Source organism: Neovison vison, chromosome 4 (genome assembly GCF_020171115.1).
Source record: "Neovison vison isolate M4711 chromosome 4, ASM_NN_V1, whole genome shotgun sequence".
Classification (NCBI taxonomy): Eukaryota; Metazoa; Chordata; class Mammalia; order Carnivora; family Mustelidae; genus Neogale; species Neogale vison.
In genome coordinates, this window is record NC_058094.1 from 224,544,688 (window position 1) to 224,567,779 (window position 23,092).

The 23,092-nt window shown below is 40.2% G+C and overlaps 1 protein-coding gene across 11 annotated transcripts in view; it reads right to left on the reverse strand.

The window, feature by feature from the left end:
* Nucleotides 1–23,092, reverse strand: part of EZH2 (enhancer of zeste 2 polycomb repressive complex 2 subunit) — an 89,293-nt gene that overhangs the window by 13,906 nt on the left and 52,295 nt on the right. For 4 of the 11 annotated variants that reach the window (XM_044246806.1, XM_044246798.1, XM_044246802.1 and 1 more), the window contains 5 exons: nucleotides 11,627–11,743; nucleotides 8,462–8,582; nucleotides 7,522–7,662; nucleotides 6,468–6,570; nucleotides 5,790–5,968 (listed from right to left, as the gene is read on the reverse strand). In XM_044246806.1, the coding sequence (XP_044102741.1) occupies nucleotides 5,790–5,968; nucleotides 6,468–6,570; nucleotides 7,522–7,662; nucleotides 8,462–8,582; nucleotides 11,627–11,662 (580 nt within the window). In that variant the 5' untranslated portion in view covers nucleotides 11,663–11,743. Of the gene's footprint in view, nucleotides 1–5,789; nucleotides 5,969–6,467; nucleotides 6,571–7,521; nucleotides 7,663–8,461; nucleotides 8,583–11,626; nucleotides 11,744–15,102; nucleotides 15,282–23,092 lie in introns of all 11 variants that reach the window. The other 7 variants (XM_044246801.1, XM_044246796.1, XM_044246805.1 and 4 more) reach the window with 5 other exon arrangements.

Genomic DNA, 23,092 nt, shown 5'->3' on the forward strand with positions numbered 1-23,092 from the left:
CACGGGGAGCCTGCTTCCTCCTCTCTCTCTCTGCCTGCCTCTCCACCTACTTGTGATCTCTGCCAAATAAATAAAAATAAAATCTTTAAAAATAATAAATTCAAAAAAAGGACGATACACAGTTACTGTTATGTATATATACATATACCATTGTCTATGTATATATACAATATACTATTACGATATACAGTTCCAGCTATTCCCTATCCCTGTGAGTAAACTGGCAATTCTAAAAAAAATGGCTTCAAAATACAAAGTAGGGGTGCCTGGCTCAGTCGGTTGAGTATCCAACTCCTGGTTTGAGCTCAGGTCATGAGCTCAGGGTTGTGGGTGGAGCCCCACAGGGGGCTCCCCGCTGAGCAGGAAGTCTGCTTGAAGAGTCTCTTTCCCTGCCCCTCTCCCCTCATGCACGCTCCCCCACCAGATAAATAACTCTTTAAAATAACTTCTCACTCAGTACACTTACGGCTGGAATCACATAATTCTTGTGTATATCACAGATCTCCGATTTTTAATACTAAGTACCTTACAAAATAACAGCATCGACGCTCAAGAGCACAGGACAGTAGTGACAGCAGCTCACAGTAAAGGCTCCTGTGTTCAAAGCACACGGTAAGAGGTTCTGGGCATTACTTCATTTAATCCCCACAAAATCCTCCAGGTGTGCGGATTCCCAACCCCATTTTACAGATGAGAAAAACCGGGATTTAGGGAGGGTAAGTCACTCTAATTTCATGGCAGACATGAACTCTATATGTCTGAATTTTAATCATTACTCATCTGAAATAAATTTTTAAAAAGTCAACCATCAACTACAAACTTTGGAACTGTTTCTAAAAGTCTAACCATTAAAATATTAAAACCTCTACAATAAGCATTAATACATTCCAAAAAGAACAGGTTGTTTACATAATATCAGAAATGGCACACAGACAGAATTGGATTTTATGCTTAAACCATTTTAAGCATAAAATCCTCTGTAGGCCATACAGATAATAGAAAATGTAGCAAACCATTTATTTCAAGATTCTACTTTTGATCCTATTTAAGCAAATAAAACTTCCCAGCCTTAATTTCCCAGCCTGCCTTCCTTCCCTCCCTATCAGAAATGCGTTACATTTCTGTCAATGTTACATTACAGTCAGTTCAGGAGCTGACCCCGGTTCCTCTAACAAGTGTCAAAGACCAACCAGGCAGCCCATTTTAGGCTGAAGCTTTTATAAGGAAATTACATGATTCCAAGTTTGCAGAACAACCCGTTTCCAATTTACAAAATGGATCGTGGTCTCAAAGTTATTTGGAATACAAAGTGGGATTTGTTCCCAAACCAAAGCCATTTATCCTTCAAGGTTCAGTAGAACACACAAGTCCCTCTAACAGAAAAGATCCACGGTCAGATACTGAGCTCTGGGTAAGATAACTGCCAAACCCTTACCATCAAAATATCTTCTTTATAGATAAAAATGGTAGTCACCTCTAACATCTAAATAACCTATTATCAGTAAGGCTATCACACAGAAATAATAAAAAAATATAAAACATCCAAAAAAGGCCTTTTCACCCAGAAGTTTAAAAAGTTATCCCTTAAACAAGGAGCTAAAAAGGGAACACAGAATATTCTTTAAAATTCCTTATAAATTAGGGACACCTGGGTGGCTCAGTTGGTTGGACGACTGCCTTCAGCTCGGGTCACGATCCTGGAGTTCTGGGAACGAGTCCCGCATCGGGCTCCCAGCTCCATGGTGAGTCTGCTTCTCCCTCTGACCTTCTCCTTGCTCATGCTCTCTCTCATTGTCTCTCTCTCAAATAAATAAAAATAAAATCTTTAAAAAATAAATTCCTGGGCGCCTGGGTGGCTCAGTGGGTTAAGCCGCTGCCTTCGGCTCAGGTCATGATCTCGGGGTCCTGGGATCGAGTCCCGCATCGGGCTCTCTGCTCGGCAGGGAGACTGCCTCCCTCTCTCTCTCTCTCTCTCTGCCTGCCTCTCCATCTACTTGTGATCTCTCTCTCTGTCAAATAAATAAACAAAATCTTTAAAAAAAAAAAAAAAGATTATTAAAATAAAAAAAAATAAATTCCTTATAAATTATAGTAATGCCAAACATACTAACATAAGAGAGGTTGAAATAGTACTCTGCAGACAATTCAATCCATGTTAACCACATACATAAAAAAAAAAAAGAGGAAAGAATGAAAACAATGCAAAAATCACATTAATAAAGAGAAAAATAGTAAACCTAATACAGTAGCTGATTCTCTGAGGGGGAAATACACAAAACGGATTTTCAAAATAAAGTAAAAGAAGCCACTTCATGAGCTCATCAAGAAAAATGAGAGAATGAAACATTTAAGAACAAAAGAATCATTAGAACACTCAGATCAACTTTATACAAATAAATTTCAAAACCTGGTGAAGGGGATAATTTTCCAAAAGTAATCTAGAAGAATAAAAAAAAAGTATCTACTAGTACCAGTGTCACTTAACATTCTACTGAAGATACAAGACATTGCAATTAGACAAGAAAATAAAATCATCAAGACTGGAAAGACAGAAAGTATTAGTAACTGCAGATAGTTAACTTACATAGCTAGAAAGCTCAATAAGAATTCACTGAGAAACTCTTATAAACAAGGACAATTGAGTAAAGTATCAAGGTATAAAATATGTAAGACTGAAAGAGAAAAAGTCAGGCAACAAACCCATTAATACCTAGAAATCATCTTAAGAAAGAACATACAAGAGCTACAGGAAGAAAATTTGAGTTTATTAAAGGACACAAAAGGTAACTTGATCATATAGTTACACTTAATCCTCATTTTAAAATATCAGTTTTCACTTAGGTAATTAATAAATTTAAAGGGATTCCAATAAACATACTACTAGACCTTTTTTTTTTTTTTTTAGTTAGACAACCTTAAGATTAGAAAATTTACATTAAAAATAAGCAAGAATAGCCAGGAGATCTCTGAATAAAGCGTCTTGGACAGAATGACTCAAGGAACAAAGGCAAAGAAAAGAGACCCAAGCACACATGGTAATGGGGAACGAAGGCAGTGGGCAGGGCAGCAAACAGGAAACTTTCCAGTAAAAGGTATGGAAACAGCTCAGTAGCCTTGGAGGTGGGGAGGAGGGGGTGCATCAAAAATTCTATCAGAATAAATTCCAGCGACCCAATGTTAGATACCAAACAACGAAGCCTATGTAAACACTGGGCATTGGGTTAACTTGCACTTGTGGGAAACGATGTACAGGTACAGCCGGGTGACTCACTGTAGCACCGTTAGCGTGCGAGGCACAGAACAATCCAAATGCTGACCCTTAGGAATCAGCTCAGTAAGTTCTCCCCCCTCCTACAGCGGAAGACCACGCAGATCTCCAGACAGGAATAATACTGACCAATATGTACTTAGATGAAATAGGGAAAAGCCTGAAAAGTATGGCACCTTTTGAATAGGACACTCAGAAAAAGAAGAAGAATATCTGCATTTTGTCAGAAAAAACGTGCTGAGCGGCGTAAGAAGTGAGGTGCAGACTCTATGGGGGAGGGCAGAAGTGGCAGGGCGCATTCACTTGGTACCCTTTAATACATTCTGAAATGCAACATCACGTGAATGACAACCTGCTGCAAGCAAGGACGACAAGAACAAGCCGGGGACTGTTTCGAGTATTTGACTCTGCGTAAATTGCACGGAGTAATAAGCTGAATCCTTACAACCGGCAGCTTGTGATGTGCTACTATGTTATTCTCCACGCACACAGACAAAAGACAAAATGAAAGCACAAAATGCTATCTTTAATATGTTTAATGTATTTACGGACTCATTTTACTTAGGAAAAACCTATGGTGTGTGGTTTTTGTCAAAGTTCATGGAAAGCAGTGAATTCCTATGGGATCTATCAAGGCGAAATCGTGAAGAGACTGGCTCTAGCGTCCAGAAAAAGAAAAGGGGCCACCGCGGCCGCTGGACCCCTGCTCCCCCAGTGCCGCAAGTGAGCCGCCTGCCGTTCCACAGAAGCAACTTCAGTAAAGGGAACAACTGTCTATCTTCTTCTCCCCAGCCTGAATAGAGAGGTAATTATCAGGTTCAAGGTTCACAGAAATTACTCAAATCTGAAGATCACAATAAAATAATTCATGTTAAAAGTAGTATCTTACTTCTTTTGGTTCATCTGTACAAGAAAGACACAAGAAATGCTGCATCTACAAACAAAGGGGCCATTTTACAGACTTCCAAGTAGAGAGTCCACCCAATTTTTTTTTTGCTATTGTGTATCTGCAGGCAATTTATAATATTTTTTTTCAATTTATAATATTTGTAATAAAAATTGGACATAGTTTCTAGAACGACTGTGTGTAAAGGCGACTGTTTCAAAGGCTGTGTGAAGACAACACTGCCAAGCCCAAGAAAGATATTTGATCTTTGTCCGATGGCTGGAAAAACACATGGCTGGCACCAGAGACTGTTACGGCCACGAAATCACCGAGACTAGGTGGTAAACAATAGCAAGGACATGGGAAATATAATAATTCTGAAAATCTACTTCAAATTTTTCTAATTAAAGGTAATTACACCACTAAAGCGCCACACACACACACACACACACACACCATTTCCAGGTCAAGATACCTATCACACAACAAATTATGAGACGCAGCACAAGAAAGCAGACATAGCAAAAATTCAAAATGAGACAAGATGTAACCGCGTGTGCGGGCTAATTAACATTAAGAGGTGCTACTGGATAATGACGGGAGAACTTCTGTAAAAGCCACAGAATGTGAAAGGGCCACTCAGCACAGGGGGGAACAGCTTGGCACAGGTCAGACGCCCCTGAGAGTGTGGCCTTGCCACAGAGATGGGCGCCCTAAACTGTAACATGGATAAAACTAACCTTTATTAAGTAAACTCTGCTTAGGAAACCAAGGAGATAGCAAATATGTTTTCAAAATAATGCACCTCAAAAGTAGCTGGTGCTTTTTAAAAGGTGCTTAAAAAGTTCCCGGTACCTAGAAAATTTCCTACGAAACCTCACTCCCCAGTGTCAGAAAAATAAAGCAGTATCATATGTGACACACTTAAATTTCATTCACAGCATTTATGCTTTTCCCATATTCAAATGCAGTTTTTTGTTTTTTTTTGTTTTTTTTTTTGAGAGAAAGAGAGCGAGAGTGAGGGGCACGGGGTTGGGGGACTGGGACACGGAGGGAAAGAGAGAATCCCCCAACAGACTCCCCACTGTGTGCAGAGCCAGATGGGGCCTTGATGCCACGACCCTGAGACCATGACCTGAGCCAAAGTGAAGAGTCGGACACTTGGCCGACAGCCACCCAGACTGCCCCCCAAATGCAGACTAAATTTTTAAAAGTAATTTACTCAGAGGACCCCCCCACAAAAAAAAAAAAAACACCAAATAGACAAAAACATATAAGCATCTTTTCAGCCAATTTCTTATTCAACAGAATCTGTTCATCAATATCACAGTTTGCTCTCGCTATCGGTTCACAGGAAGAGCTGTATTACAAAACAAGTGCTTGGTTAGCATTTATGGAAAAACCACTGACCTGTAGTCCAAATTCATGGGAGGCACGTGGTCCAAATTAAACATGTGCAAGACTGCACAGCAGCCCTCGAGCAACAAAGTACAAAAGAACGATACTCTGATCCTAACATGTTTTTCAATCATAACTGCCAGATTAACTGATAAATTCTAGTTATAATAAACGACAACACTTTCCAAGTTGCTTTAAGCCATAATTCCACAACAAAGATAAAAAATGAAAACGTACAAGAATTGCACTTACGATGTAGGAAGCAGTCATATTTAAAACATCGCCTACAGAAAAGCGTATGAAATGAGTGCAAGCTTTGCTCCCTCTGCACAGACTTAGCGTTTGGTCCGTCTATGTTCGGGGTGCACTCGGGAGGAAGCGCGCCGGGGAGCTGCTGCTCGGTGAGCTCTTTGTACCTAACGTTAACCAAGAAGAACGCCAAGTGAAGGTGGGACCAAAACAACTCCGAAAAGACCATTTCCGAACGGGGCCGTGTACTGGCTGTGGTGTTCGTCTTGCCCGAAACACAAAAGGAAAGGTCTAACCGACAATAATCTATTTAGATGAAAAACCAATTAAAAATTATGCATGGTATATCGAGAATCAAGTTCACAGGTAGGATCCAGATCATGAAAAATGTTACCGTATTAATTAAAATAAACTGACACCAACGTTTCTAAAAGGGTCCGGAGAAATTCCCCTCTCCGTGTACGACCGTCAGTGATGTCGTGTGTTTACTGTGCCTATGGCGACTGTCGTGAGGAAGAGTACCACAGACAAGGGGTTTCGAGAACCCTGCCGGTCAACAGAGGAAGCCCAGGGGCTCACCAGCTACATCAGTTCCGTTTCTGACAAACCAAAATGCTGAGCTTCGTACCATACAAGGAAAGACCGCCTCAAAAGAACGAATCTTACTTTTCCTTTAGTTCTTCTGCTGTGCCCTTATCTGGAAACATTGAGGAAATGGCTTCAAAAATTTTATCAGAAGGAAATTTCCGAAGTGGGCGGCTTTCTTTATCTAAATGGGGAAATATGAAAGGGAAAAGAAATCATAGTAATCAAGCTTTCAATCCTTCCCTCTCTCCACACAACTCTATCTAACAAAGCGGATTTCCTAAGAAATTATCGACTCTGTGTTTCCCTTACTTCTGACACGTGTTATGCGTATCCACGGAGCGCTGGTGAGCCACACAAAAACCTCCAAGTCAGATATGCAAAGTTTAAGGCACACCGGGAGGCCGAAGAGCCGGGTTCTAACGCAGCTCTGCTACCGACTGCGTCTGTGACCTCGCCTGGCCACTCTCCACTGGGGTCTGTTTCTTCATCGACAAGCCAAGGAGAGGAACCACATGATCACTGCCTGTTACGTAACCATTACACTTCCTTCAGATTGCGCGTTTTCCCCATTCCTCTGCGCTGCTGAATAGCGTGCTCTGCCGGGTCTCCACCGACTGTGAGCTCGGGTGTGGGGTCCTCTATTTTTCTGATAAGCCTTCACTAGTGTAGGGGTTAAAACTCTCGAGCAGTCAGAGGGATTACCATCATAGTGCTCTGGGCTCTGTTTCTCCCCAAGAGTGTGGTCTTAAGTAAGGTCCTTCACTGCACTAAGCCCGTCTCTCCGACTACAAAAGAGATCTGACGCGAACAGCCACCTCGCGGAGCACGAGGCGACCGGCACCTTCACTACTTGCGCGTAGCCAGTGACCAGCAGGTTATACCATGATGATGATTACGATGATCACCCAGCAAATCCCCAAAACAGAGTACGTTCTTTCGTTAGCCAAAGGAAACAAAGATGCCTAACTAGAGGATGAAATGTTACAAATGATATTCTCATTCTGATTCTATTACTATCGATATGCTAGTTCAGAAAAGGAAAAAGAGAAAGAAGGAATGAACATCTGTTTGTACTTTACTGTTTTTGAAAAATGCTGTCAGGGCTACACACAAGCCTAATACACAGACATACCATCTCTGTTCTCCTCTAGATCTTTCTGTTTCTCTTCTCTTTCATCGGGATCATCTCCATCATCATCATCGTCATCATCATTGTACTGACCAAGAGCATTCACCAACTCCACAAAAATTTCATCATTTATAAACCCACATTCTGAAATTCATCAAGTCAAATATCAGAAATACACAGAGGAAAGTGGTGATGACAAAAGTTTACATATGCCTTTTCTAACCTGGAAGAAACAGCCAGGACCTATTAATTAGCACGAGCACATCGTTGAAATGAGGTAGGATATCATTTTTAGGATTGGCCTGAGGCAAAGTTAGGAGGAATTTAACTTCAACACCTGGCACCTTCTCTTTCAGCACGCCCTCCCCAAGTTTCCAGCGCCCGCTACTCGAACCTAATTCTCTAGAAACTAACTGTGGTCTCAGCCTCCTCCTAACAACTCTTCCCGAGAGAAGGGATGGAGATGATGTTACACACGCCACCCTCCTGCTGGACGCTTCGCTGGGGTCTCCGGGATGGGACAGAAACCGTGGTGGCAGTGGCGGAAGTGTAGGTCCTGCGGCAGCTAAGTGGGGCGTCCTTCTGAGCATGGGGCCTTCTGGAGCCCACGCGTCACGCAAGCAGGGCCCTGACCCTAATTTACCGTGAAGGAACCTTAAAACCTACAAACACCCCAACAACTCTATTTAATTTACATGTTACTGGCCTCATAATTTATGTTATAACCAACTATGTATCATTTTCAAACAGCAAAAATGATTTTTCAATTTAAAAATAGTTAGGGATAACATTAAAATGTTTAGGTTTGAAAATAGGCCCAGGTCAGTCCAGCAAAAAACTTACTTTCGATATTAAAAATCTTTTTCATACCTCTACTTAAGAAATTAAAAGTATCTCTCAATTCTTTGGCCTCTTTTTCCAAGAGAATAAACACAGGGCTCACCTCTATCCCCATGTACTTTTCCATCATAATTTTTTATTAGTTCTTCAATGAAAGTCCCATCCTGGTCTAAAACTTCATCCCCCATGTAAGGAATGTTATGTAAAACAGTTTCATCTTCCACCTAAAAATAAAAATATATTTTAAAAGCAGGCTTATCCTAAATATCAAAGTATTTTTTAAATCAGTGTAATGTAAAATACGAAGTAAATGTCTCTACTCAGTTCTCCAGATCTAAACTAATAGACAGCAAACTCTAAAATATAAAATAAAGAGCCCTCCCATCAACAATGATTATCTCAGAAATCAAACTGTTTATAGGGAAAAAAATAAAGAAAAATACCCTATTCACTAATCTGACATGTCATCAATCATTAAAACTTACCATTATTTTATGTTCCTCAAGAAAGGAAAAAGTAGTGCATATTACCACATGACCAATCAATCTGAAGATACACCCAGTGTCTTAGAATAGTTGTATCAAAACCACTTAAAATAGCCATAAAACAGGATAATGACGTAAGGATTTCTAAACTTCACCTGATGATCTAGCTATTCAGACCTTCAATATAATAAAAATCTAGGGGATGTAAAATAGAGTTTCATAAAGCTTATGCCAAAAGGATTTGCTCTTATACATAAAATAAGAACATTCTACAATTACATACAATATTTCAATGCTGACAGGAAAAAGATGCCTATCAAAATTGATCATTTGGGGGCACCTGTGTGACTCAGATGGTTAAGCATCTGCCTTCAGCTCAGGTCATGATCTCAGGGTCCTGGGATTGAGCCCTGCATCAGGCTCCTTACTCAGTGGGAAGCCTGCTTCTCCCTCTCCCACTCCCCATGCTTGTGTTCCCTCGCTCGCTGTGTCTCTCTCTGTCAAATAAATAAATAAAATATTATTTTTTAAAAAACTGATCATGCTAAGCAAGATGAGAGATGAGCTTATTGAGGTTCTGAAGACAACAGGAGGAAAAAAAGGCACTACCTTAGCCGAGAGCGCCGATCTAAGAAAAGTTCGGGAGAACAGAGAACTGAAGCACACACGGGGCCGGCCGCAGACGTGCATGGGAGGGAGAGAATCTTCAATGAAGGATAAAAGAGAGAGTAATGATAGGTCAAGACTGGAGGGTTCTGAAGTCCATATTTGAAGAGACTTAAGCAAGGACAGGTCTGTCTTAAGAAGTCTTGGTTAAAAGAATTTTAGAAGGAAAATTCTGATAAACAGAGCGGACTGACTACGAGGAGAGGAGGACGTGGCAGCTACGGCCAGGGTAGGAGCCTCAGGCGGGGCGCACGATCGACAGCGAAGAACACACGAGGAGAAGGCCACGAGACACACAGGGGACCGTCACGGAGCAGCAGGCGGGAAAAAAAATGGAGAGAAGGGAAAAATCTCAACTAATCCCCAGGTAACAAATTTAGGACAATTGCAAAGTTCAGAAAGACAACAGAACCTTAGATGAACGGGGAAAAGGGGAATTGGGAGGGAAAGCGCCTAAGGGATAGAAAATTAAAATTGAGATTGTAACGCCCTGATCTATCCAGAACCAAACTTACAACTAAAGGGTCCAGTCTGCACATCTCACTTTCACTAATCCCACTTAAACTAGGAATGTTAATTTTTCTCGATAAAAGCCAAAATTAAGTCACAACTGGCTATTTTGTCTTCCTAACTGTATGCTGTAAACTTTGCTCCTCAAAACATATCCTAATCATAATAAAGATAGTCTGCTTTATTTGCCTTGGTCAGTGACCAGCAAAACTCACGGATAATTCTAAACAGTATTAAACACTATAACCTTTCAGATTTTAGTCTAAGAAAATGTGAAATCTCCCATAAGCTCTTGCAACAGAATTCTTAAACTAAATGTTTTTGCAAGAAGCCTTAAACATACGAGGCAATTATAGAAGAGTATCTGAAGTTTGTCTTTAATCACTCGCTATAAAATCTTTAAGTTACTGGGGCGCCTGGGTGGCTCAGTGGGTTAAGGCCTGTGCCTTCGACTTGGGTCATGATCCCAGGGTCCTGGGATCGAGCCCCGCATTGGGCTCTCTGCTTGGCAGGGAGCCTGCTTCACTTCCTCTCTCTCTCTGCCTGCCTCTCTTCCTACTTATGATCTCTGTCAAATAAATAAAATCTTTAAAAAAAAAAAAAATGTAAGTTACTAAAGACATTAGAAACATCTTTTAGGGTGCCTGGGTGGCTCAGGGGGTTAAAGGCTCTGCCTTCGGCTCAGGTCATGATCCCAGGGTCCTGGGATCGAGCCCTGCATCGAGCTCTCTGCTCAGCGGGGAGCCTGCTTCCCCACCTCTCTCTGCCTGCTTCTCTGCCTACTTGTGATCTCTGTCTGTCAAATAAATAAATAAAATCTTTAAAAAATAATAATATACAACTTAAAAAAAAAAGTCTCCATGTGTGCCTGGCCCAGTTGGTAGAGCACATGACTCTTGATCTCAGGGTTGTGAGTTCATGGAAGATGCTTAAAAAAAAAAAAAAAAGCAATTCCCTAAAGCAGGCTCATCAAGGACATCTACCAACACTTCTAGCTTATTTTACATATCAAGTAAGTAATAAAACCATGTATTTTTTACTTAACAACACAAGTCAAGAATGCGCACTCAAATTTCTCGTTACACCTTCTTTCATCCTACTTCTATAAAGAATTAAATACCAGCATTTTGTCACAAAAGCTATTGGGCCAGTTTTATCTGTGGAAATATGCTAAACTTTGTGTTTTATAAGTCCTAAGAATATTTCATAATGTACATGATCATTTAATAACATGCTGCCTAAAACCGTTTCAACAAAAGTTCTCTGTTAATAAAACCTATATATCAGACTGAAATTACAGAATACTGACTGACCTTTTCAAGCGTAAGAACTATAAGCTTCATCTTTTAAACATATTTTTAATCCCAGGTAGGATTTCTGCTTAACACTCTTTCTTTAGAGAATATTTTAACTAGGAAAGACTAGAAAAAGAGCAACACCATAAAGGTTTATTTAAAAATATATATCAGTTTAAAAAAAATCAATGAGTGTTATCATTTCGATAACTTCTTTTACTTATATTATTTTTTATTCACCTTGACAAGAAAATTGTATTTTATTTAAAATAAGTTATTATCAAGTAAGCAGATGACACATGATTTACATACCATAAAATTCTGCTGTAGGGGAGACCAAGAATACATTATGGGTACTGAAGCAACTGCATTCAAAGTCTTTAATGGGATGACTTGTGTTGGAAAATCCAAGTCACTGGTCACTGAACACTAGAACAGAAAAAATAAAATTGACTCATAAGAATTAAAAGACAACCTTAAGCTGTCAACATTTATAAAGGGATGCTGCCCACTTAGGTAATTTTGAAAAGGAAATTCCTTTAACTAAGACAACAAGGTTCCTAACAACCATGAGGGATTCTCTCCTTGCTTTCTTTTACTTAAGGTGAAAAAAATGCTTCAGATTTCACAAATTTTCAAAAGCTTCCAAGAACCCTTCCCATACTTACCAATACCAACCAGAATCAAAAACAGTACGTGCTAGCCTCAGGTTAACTCACTATAAATTTCCTAGCTCGATGCTTAACTTCTTTTAGATCTCAACCACATGGAACAATATTATATATACCAAATATGCCTCTTAAATCTCACTTAATAAGAATATGAATACTGTTAGGTTCCCCTTTCTTATCTTTATCCTCCCTTTTAAAAAGCCCAAGCATCATTTACTGATATTACCAGATGATAAACAAAAATGAAGGGTAGTAACAGATCTGAATTTCAGTCACAACAAAAGAAGTTCATATCCATTCTGCAAAAGTATAATCTCTAAATTAATAGGAATAGCTAGCATTATTGAGCACTTTCTATGTGCGAGGCACTATTTTGAACACATTACATGTCTTATCATATTCTGTCCTCTTGACAACACTGTAAGATGAGGACTAATTCTTAGCCCCCATTTTACAGATGAGAAAACTCAGGTGAAAAAAAGGTAAGTAACTGGCCCAAAGTCATGCAGTGGATAGTGCTAAAATTTCATCCCAGAAAGAAAGCCTGACTCTGGAGCCTCAGCTCTTACCCACTACACATACTGCCACCGATACCGTATTCTAGAATGTTTAAGTGCATCTACTCTCTTGAAATACCGTATTTCATCCAACCTGTAATGACCTCAATTTCAAGGCATTCCATTACTTTCTGTATCAGTGAGAAAATAATGTTGCCAGTCAAACTGTAACATAATGCTTTCTTATCACAGCAATTCTAAGATGCATTCCAGCTTCAGATGTTAAAATGTTCAAAATTTTGCATCTTTGATTCTATGAAATACGGTAAAAATCTGTGCCCAAAGGACCACAGCACTTTCTATACTGTCTAGGAATCCAGCTTTTCTTAAAGAGGACCATTACCCAATCGTAAGGCTTCCAAGAACCTGCTCAAAAATACCTTCGGACATATATTCATAAGCTACAATGAGTGAAAATAGAGTAAAAAGAAGAATTGAAGGAGTAAAATGAAACAAAAATAATATATATACACACACATAATTATTAAATGTTTGATTTTTATTGGAGAGGTCTTAAAAATAGCAGGACTAGATTTGGTGAAATTACAGTGAAAATCTTTGGCTTACAGGCCACACCTGGCCCTCAGCGTCTCATCAGGCCAGGGGGACAATCTTGCCATGGTCACAGTCACTGCGGCACAAAACAGTTCCTTCCTGGTGGAAGTGAAGGTTTAAAGATAAGAGTAGTTAGAAAGAACTGTGACAGTGATTAATCCATTAATTTGCTTTCCAAAAGGGCCAAGATAAAGATAATAATACTAGAAAGCTCACAGCTCAAGTAAATGAGAAGGTGTGTACAGTCCATTAAAACTCCAGAGCCAGCATCCCTCCCTGCTCCGCGCTCTTGTCTCTGATTCGGTTCTTCATCCATCCGTCCAATGACCCAGTAATAGCAGTGAACATTTATTGAGCACGTACTATGTTGCAGGCACTGTGCTAAGTGCTTTGTAGACATCGTCTTAACCACTGCTCCTCTCAGCCTCCAGCGTCACAACCTCACAAACGAGGAGGAGACGGAGGTTCACAGAAGTTAAATAACTTGCCTAGTCAGAAAGGTAGGAAGTTACCAAGCCAGGATGGAAGCCTAAGTCTGATTTCAACACCCACGCGCCTCATCTCCGTGCTGCGCGCCTGCCCTTGAGATGCTCGCAGGGTCAGCGAGCGCGCACAGCTGCGCCGGGCCGCTGCCGGCCAGACGCCCTCTCCCCAGGCCCTCCTCTTAGTCCTCTCACCACCAAGTCTCTTGCTCCCACGTCAGCCCTGCCCCTCCCCACCTAACTGCCTAACTGTGGGGCCAGGGCTCCCCACTACTGAACCAAGTAGTATACACTGTCCAGGGATTTTAAGTACAAAGTAACTGTAATTTCTTACCAAAAAAATTAGAGTTTGGGGGTTTTCTTTCACACTTGGAGGGAAGTAAATTACTACTGTGGCTTTACTTCTGAAGATTAGCCTCCTGTGGAGGTTGGGGCGGGAAGGAGAGCGTGTTGCCTCTCCAACTCTGACTTACCCACCTGTGAACTTAACCTCTGAACCCAAGGTCAGACTTGAGGCTAGACAGCTTACTATTCCTTTCAACTACCAGACAGGAGGGACTCTACTTCATCTGTTTGCTCTAAGGATGTAGAAAATGCTCTGGAGCTACTGAATGAGGTCCAGTGATTTTTACCCCTGAAGAGAAAGAACTTAGAGAAGCACAAAAATGAGACGGCAAAGGCTGCAGTGCTCAGTACGGCTCCAAGCCCGCACCTGTCAGACCCCCGCCTCTCAACCCTGAGACCCACCAGAGCCACCAAGGGCCAGAAATCAGCTCTCTGAGGGCAAAAGCAGCTGAGACAGTGTGGTTTTATTTCTCTGTCTCGCAACGATACTCAGCACAGTGTCTCAAAAAAGAGTAGGCACTCAAAAAATGTTTCTGGAATGAACAGACTGCATTTGCTGATTTTGCTGATTTAATGGAGGTTTCACTCCAATTTCTCTTGAATGCTAAGACAGCATCTACTTAGAAAACTGAAGGCCTATACCCACCTCATTATCTACATAGTATCTCTAGAAACCTAAGCCATTCCTTAACTATTAACCTTAACTAATAACCATATTCCTTTCATTTATGAAATAATATTCAAATGCGAAAGCATTTGTTGGTAAAACAAGTTTGGGAATTCTTATTTATTGACTTAACAGGAAAATTACTCAAAAAATTCCAGTTACTTACCAGTAACTTTTTTTCTTTGAAAATGTATCATCCTTGACAGTTTATGTAATTAAGTCTCATATCACAATACTGAAAAGGATTTTGACCTCATGAGTCTCCAAAGCATTTTACCTGATCGGGCAAGTGTCCTGGGCTCAGGAACTCACTAGGAGACCTACATCAACAGATAAAATTCTCCAATTCTCATTCCTACTTGAGGATCACACAAGGAAGTCATTACAGGTGATTCATCATCAGTGGTAAAGAAGAAAAAAAAAGCCTATTAGTTACCAAGGATGCTACATTTTCAGAGAAACACAGCTTACTGGTAAGTGACCGGGTTCCTCTGAGGATGGATAGACTTACATCAACCAGCTGGTACAATAGGCGACTGTGTGGCTGGACCACTGGGAGCTGGAGAGGGAAGTCAAGCCAAAAATAGTAGTTGTAGGAGTACACAACCAAACTGAGACTCTTGGCAGAAGGCTGGTTCCAAGTAAAAACTGTGTTATGGAAAATCGTAGAGGGAAGAGCAGGTGAATGGCCTGCAGGGAAGGGAAAGAAATTAACACACCTACTATGTGCCAAGCACTGTGCTAGAGACTTTACCAAAGTTAACTTCTTTAAAATCCACCACTACCCTATGAGGTCGGTATGACTCCCCATTTTATAGTGGGACATCCCAAAGGAAATAGCCATGGCCATCTGGTCTCTGAACAATCTTTAACATCAGAAGGGTGAAGTCCAACTTCCATACAATGGGGGGTAAAAATACAGTCAGTTAGCCAAGTTAAAAATATTCTTGGATACTGGTTGGTCCATTTAATTCATGCCAGAGACACAATGCACTGTTGATATTGTCTAATATCCTTCAGCCTTTCCAAGTAAAAACAAAAAGGAACCATCTTACATCTAAGGGGTAAGGAAAGAAGGCACCAACTGCCACCCAAACTCTAAAGAAAAGCAGAGGATGATTTCTGAAACTGCCTCTATTCTTCAAAATCCCAGCAGAGAAAAGAAAACACATCCAAATCTTAAGCTAGCCCTTCTGGTGAAAATGACAATGCATGTAATTTAATTTCTGACTGCTTTTATGCAGATAAGTCCTAAAGAAAAAAACCAGAATGAGTAAATATCAAGTTTGGATCAAAAGAAGCTAGACAGAATCAGTCCCTAACCAGGTCTCGGAGGCTGATTAGGAGAAGGGGAGTAGAAGACATGAGAGTTAAACAACAGGAAGAAAAATTTCTCATCAGATCATGACACAGACGTACTAATACAAGCAGCTGATCAAGGGCATCAGGGCTAAGGAATCAAAGAGTGGCTCATAACCAGATTCTCGATTATTTCCATTTTTGTTGTAAAGTATGTTACAGAGCCATCCCAGACTGGCAGGAAAACCTCGACCTGCAACATAGGGCTCTTGCTTCTGAGCTCACGTAAGCATCACAGAAAGACAAAATCCTCTAAGTGCCAGTTCTTACAGTTCTTTCCAGAAGAAACACACACACACACACGCATTTAACATAGAACACAGAACATTTGGAATGCAATTTCAGCAAGTGTAGACCCTTAAAACTCTTCCCTGCCTTCTAATTTCAAAAGGCTAATATCAAATGAAAGCAACCATAAATATATCAACCTATGTAATAAGTGAATCTTATTAAACCCAATGCACAGAGAAAACCCAATGCAGTCTGGGGTCAGAAGGGGCTGTATTAAATCACTCTCCATAATCATAATCTACAAATGCCAGTTTTGCTAAAAGAACTGGAAACCAGAAACTGAACAAAAGCCCCATACATACGTTTTGGTCAAACTACAGAACACCCAAGTGGCATAGGACGCAGCTAACCGGAGCCGAGCAAACACGAATACCTAATTCAAGAGTAGTCCTAGGAGTGGGAAATAAGATCATTTCTGCCCCCTGAAAAAATGAAAACAAAAGAAAGCAAAAACTAACATATGGGAGACCGAGTACTGTGAAGCACCACCCCCGCTTCCATAAGCCGCAGCAGCACACTCATCCAGAAGCTTCCATGAGTGGACGGGGATGAAAGCTATAGGGCAGCAGTGGCGCAATTTCCGGAGAGAGCCGACACCGGCACCAGGCCTCCAAGAAGCACAAAGTCCCGGCTCAGGGGGTAGATCTGCTCAGGGGGTAGAGCGGGTACCACCAGTCAGGTCAGCCACATCTCCTGACTCTTGCAGGAAAAAAAAAATTTTTTTTTAAGATTATTTATTTATTTATTTGACAGAGAGCACAAGCAGGGGGAGCAGGAGAGGGAGAAGCAGGCTTCCCGCTAAGCAAGGAGGCCCATGCGGGGCTTGATCCCACGACCCCAGGACCCTGAGATCATGACCTGAGCCTAAGGCAGACGCTTAACCCACTGACACCCAGGCACCCCACAGAAAAGATTTATAACTGCTTCTTGACTGCTCACTATTTACTAAATAGCGCTATAACAACTAGAAAGCTAAACAGAAAAATACTAAAAACCAAATCCTCACTCATTGTTTATACCAAAGGAAATTCCTGATAAGTGAAAACAACTAAACAGAAAGATGCAAAGGTAATTTATACAATCTTTACATTCCAAGCCTTTAGAAACACAGAAATCAAAAGAAATTCTAATTTGACTATCTAAATATGTAAAACTTCTATAAATCAAAATATACCAGAAATAACATCAAAATGTGGGGAATGGGGGGGGTAAGAATCTGTAAAACATGACTTAAAAATGAGTATTTAATAATATACAAAAGTCCTTAAAAATCCTAAGAAACAGTTCAACTTAATTTTAACAGATCCAACACCCTAACAGTTATTTATGAAATATAAACAACAGAAACTTGACCTCATTCAATAAGTAATATAAAGCAAACAAACTGGTAACTTTTTACCTATCACACTGACAAAGATCCAAAAGACCACTATTATGCATTGGGAACAGAGATAAACAGACACTACACTACCATAAACAGCTGGTGTGGCATAGATGGAAAATCTTTCAGGAGAAAGCGATGGTGATACCCATAAAAATTTAAATATGCCTGTATCTTCTTGACCACGTAATTTTATTTCTAGGAACTCCTCCTACAAAATCACTCAAGATGCAAAGATGTAGATGAAGGGTATAGACCGAAATACTCATTGCAAAAGTAAAAAAACTTAAAACCTAAATGTTCACACCTATTTAAGAACAGGACAATAAATGGTGGTATATTCACAGTATCAAACACTGCATTCTTAGAGACTGAGGACCTGGATGGAGGGGGCAAGAAGTGATGGCCCAAAATGCAGGGGGTGGGGAGATGGGCAAAATGGGGGAGGGGAGTGAGACATAGTTTCCAGTAGGGAATGACTAATTCCCGGGAATAAAAAGCACAGCAGGGGTACCTGGGCAGCTCAGTTGACTGAGCAGCTGACTGTTGGCTTCAGCTCAGGTCACCATCACATGGTCATGGGCTCGTGCCCCTTTGGGCTCTGCACTCAACAGAGTCTCCCTGAGATTCTCTCTCTCCCTCTCCCTCTGCCCCCCCCCCCACGCATTCTTGCGCATGCGCTCTCTCTTTCAAAAAAATTAATTAATTTTTAAAAAAAGTAAAAGGCAGCACAGGGAGTATCATCAATAGTACTGACACAGGGTGTGGTGACAGACGGTGGCCACACTCATGGTAAGCACAGCATGAGGAGCAGAGAAACTGAACCAGTAAGCCCTACACCTGAAACTAATGTAACAGGGTGGGTAAATATACTCAAAAAAAAAAATTTTTTAAGTGATGGCCCAAATTGGCAGGCACACTTTTATCTGGGCAGTAACCTTTTGAAATATAATATATATTATCATTATTAATATGTTTTATGTACAAAAAGAGATTAGAAAGATTAAAAATCACAGGGGTTGGACTACAGAACTTTTGCCTTCTGTTTTATGTATTTCAGTGTAATTTGAATTCTTAAGAGTCATTTTGCAATGGCCTTTCAGTTGAAGAGAACGATTAAAGTTTCATTAACCACAGAGATATTCACATGACCTGGTATAAAACTGCCTCAATCAATAGAAGGTACTCATGAAATCTGTCCAACCTTCCCAAAATGGTACTCCAGTAATATTCTTTTATAAAATCTATTAAGATAAAGCAGAATATCCTAAGCAGTAAATTTAAGTCAATCCATGTTATCCCAAAAGTTCTAGGTCTAATAAAATTTTATTTCTTCAGAGCAATAAACAATTTTTAACAATGCAGGCTAGACAAGCATTTCTTCTGGTTCCATCTGTTCTTAAAGTAGCTGTAAAACTTTGGTTCTGCATTTTGGGAAAAGAACTGATCTTTGTAGATCAGTGATCACTGATCTTGATCAATGAGCTCGATCTTTTTAGTCAAACAGTTGATTATCCGTGTATGTAAAACACCAACTATATATGCAATGTTCTAGGAGAAAAATAGCAACTGAAAGCAACTTCTGCTGGTTTATTGGGTGCACAAAATACATATTTGACATTTTTGAAAAATTCACTTTCCAAATGTCAGATATAGAATCTGAAGTCTAAAAAATAAACTCAGACATCAAGTATATGATGTATATTTAATATGACAGTGATATACAAATGCAAACATTGTAAGTGACCCTTATTTTTTTTAAAATGACCTCTTGGAAAAGCATAAAACACTTACAACATTAGTTCTTTTCCAAAAAAAAAAAAGGAAAAGTCTCTTTAGTATATGTGCTGCCGAAGCGAGCACAGGAAAAGTCTCTTTACGTCATGTAAGAAACGTTCCATCTATTTCAGCCTTAAAAAAGCCAAGAGGAAGCTAAGGCCACAGTGATTTCTTAAAAAGTTGTATCAGTGAGAAGGACTGGCAGAGTTAACACAGGACTCAACTCTCCAAATAAATACTAATAAATGATTAAAGAAAGTCAAAGAGCTACAGTAAGCAAGTTGGAAACTAGGTTCTTTGAAGCACCAAGAAAGGAAGGCTGTGTTCAGACCAAGAACCACCCATTTATTTCTAAAACGTGAGAAAAATGACCTTGCTCCCTGCCATGTTTGCTCAGATGGTTCGTGAGCATCTAGACCTACTGGCTCTGCAATCCTGAAATTGACCAAGGAAAGAAAACAGTTGTGATACTAAAAGTTGAGAGTGTATTTAAGAGCACTAAATTATATACAGGTTACACTATTGTATCATTCTTTCTTGGTAAATAGTAACAAAAATTTCTATTTACAATTAACTAAGGAAAGAGTATTATGAGTATTATGCAATCAAGTGTCTACATGCAAATGAGACGTTATCCCTCTCCTTCAATAAAAATCGTGAGTCCAAACTGCAAAGGTATAAAAGAACTTACTTTCTGTTATTTTGATAGAAGCCTCTCCGACACTCCCACAAAAAATTTGCAAATATCAAATGACAGATGATGAACTCATAGTCATTTCAAATATTACTACGAGGATCAAACCTGCATGTATTAAAATGTTTTAATTCTTCATAAATGCAAGGACTATGATGTCTTTCTAATGACGCCGCTGTGTTAGGCATCCTGAAGAAGCCCCACATTTCCATATACACTAAAAATGCTATTTTCATTAGTAAACAAGACACCAAATTCCTACAAGAACATTAAATTCTCCTGGGAATCTAGGAATGCATACTGGCAGGATATTTTTAAATTACTAAACCAATCTACCACTTGCCCAGAGGACAGACATCATTGGAGCGAGTCTCTCTTCCAATCATAATACACACAGGGGATAAAAATCTTGATATGAAGAATCAACGAAGGAAAGCATCATTTGGTTTTCAGCAAGAAATGGACAAAGGTACAAAAAGAAATGTACTCGTGAGAACTACAAGAGTAATTCCTCAACCAGTTTCTTCATTAAAACTGGAAAAACAGACACATTGAGGAACAGGACTACGAAGGTGAGAGGACTTGGAGAAGATAAAGTTTTTTACCGATAAGACCAAGGAACAAAAATCAACTCGAAGCAATGGTTTTTACAAACGACCACACACTTCGTCAATAAGGTGTTCGTCCCTTGGGCTGTGCTTACCCCTTAGTGACATTTTTAAGGTGCCTGTTCCTTGAAGAGATTAACTAAAGAGCAAAGGAAATAAATGTAAAACACACCGCCAGGTCTTCAAATATTCAGGAGTATTTTTAAAAAGAAAAATATTGACACAGTCTGTATAAAAATTGTATGGGCCACACTGATTAGGTTCTGTAACCTCAAGACCAAAAAATAAGTACCCACAGATATCTTAGAAACACATGTTAAGAAAACACGATACTGAAGAAGGGAAGCTCTAAGTTCAGCTGCAGAGCTCCTTGATCTGAGGTCAGCGTCTACAGGGGCCGCTTCGTTATATCAGGGAGTGTGTGACCTTTGTCAGACGTTCTCCACTACAATAACCTAGATAAAAACCAGTCATTTTAAAACTGAGCACATCTACTTTACATGCACAGCAGGAACTACACTATAAGACTTCAGTGAAAAACTGAAAATTGTCGTTGAAAGGTCCTCATGCCACAAAGGACTTAAACTGAAGACAGGCTTCCAAAGGATCGGTTTATAAAAATAAGCAGTTAATTAAAACAATGTTATAACAGCACTTCCCAACGTTGAAAGCCACAGACTTTAGGTGTTTGGACCAACACTGCAGTCTGAACTCCCGCCAAGCCTACTACTAGGAAAGTCTTTGCACAACACACTCTTATTTATCCTCCTGCTTCTGACCTACTTCGGACTCCAACTTTTAAAGCATATAAAAGAAATTGATGTACAGCTGGGAATGCTCAAACTGAAGAAAAATAAAATGGGATACAGTCTCACCTACAAAATAAGGATATGAGACAGAGATCATTAAAGTCCTTTCAGTCCTAAAGTCTTACTCTTTTTATTGTGAGAACACCAAAAAGCTTATCACAAACTGCATAAGCGTTCAACTTCCAAAAGTCGGTGAGGATGGCTTTAAAGGGGGTTGGCAGTGGGGGAAGTAAAAGATGAATCATCTGAGGCAGAATCAGCTCTCAAGAGTAGCTCCGAAACTAACAGCCTTGACCAGGTCAGAGTTCCAGGCAACAAAAACTGAGTTCCTGAGGCAGGGGGTGATTTCCCTCCTTTCCCTCCTATTTTGTGAAAATGGTTTTTCTCAACCTGCATGGGGTACTAAGTTTAGAAAACAATTCTGTTATTACAATGCTATTTCTTCTTACAATTTCTCGCAAAAATTCACATTAAAAAGTTAGTATCTTTACATTCAATGATTTATCTCCATTTGACAGAACCAAAAGCAAAATTGAATTAGTAAATATTCATTTGAGTGAACTGTACTTAAAATTATATTATGAACAATTCAAGTTGTAAATAAACAATGAACTTTACTCATTTCCTAATGTGTCTGAGCAAAGTGTGCTCTTGTGGGCCCGCATCAGATCACTGGAGCAAGTGAACTCACTAGCCTTCCAAGGCCCAGCATCTTCATCTCGGGGAGAAACAGGCCTAATTCAACGATCACAAAGATTGAAGGAGGTTCGTGTGTGCAGAGTACCTAGCACCATTACCAGAAACCATTACTGCTGCTAACTTTCACTTCTAAATAGAAGATGGGCTTTTGGTGGCATTTTGAGTCAAAATGGGTGGCAAAAAGTGAGTGTTCCAAGTGTGCCTACTTAATTCTCCAAATCTCTAAGATCTAGTCCACCGGGAAGAACAAAGTTTCTTTGTCCTTTAGCCTCAAAATTTCCAAAAGGTCACCAGACAAAACTTTCGAAAGAATGACTGATAAGCCCCATCCCTCTCCCTTTTGAGATCATACTGACTAGCCTAGAAACGAACCCCTTCCACCTTTGGTGTATTAAAGTCATTCACCTCTAACATGTAGGCCCTGACCTGTCCCAGATGATGCGGAAGGTGTCAGCAGTGTAGAATATACACTTCCACACCGGCAAGCCCAAGCTGTAAAGAGCGATCACCTGACAAAGTGAAGAAAAGACCAAGCATCATTCCACGTCATGGGCCACCATGGAGACCACCAGAGCACGATCACGGTCATCACAAGGACCGCGCTATGAAGACAGGACTGGCTAGCCTCTGAGGCCAGCGCGTCTCACGGGCTAGCCAATTACTGCTTATTAACAATGTTTCGTTAAGTATCCCATCCTCACCGAAAATGCATTTTAGAATCGATCCCACTGTCTAGAGGCTTCCTGTGTTTAGGCACTCAGAAACAACTAGCCACTGCGCATTGTAACGTCAACTCCCAATCACTCTTCCTTCTCGTTCGGGCGCCCGTCCCAGCAGCCCTCCACCTCCCACGCCGTGTTTTCCTGTACAGACAAGTACTT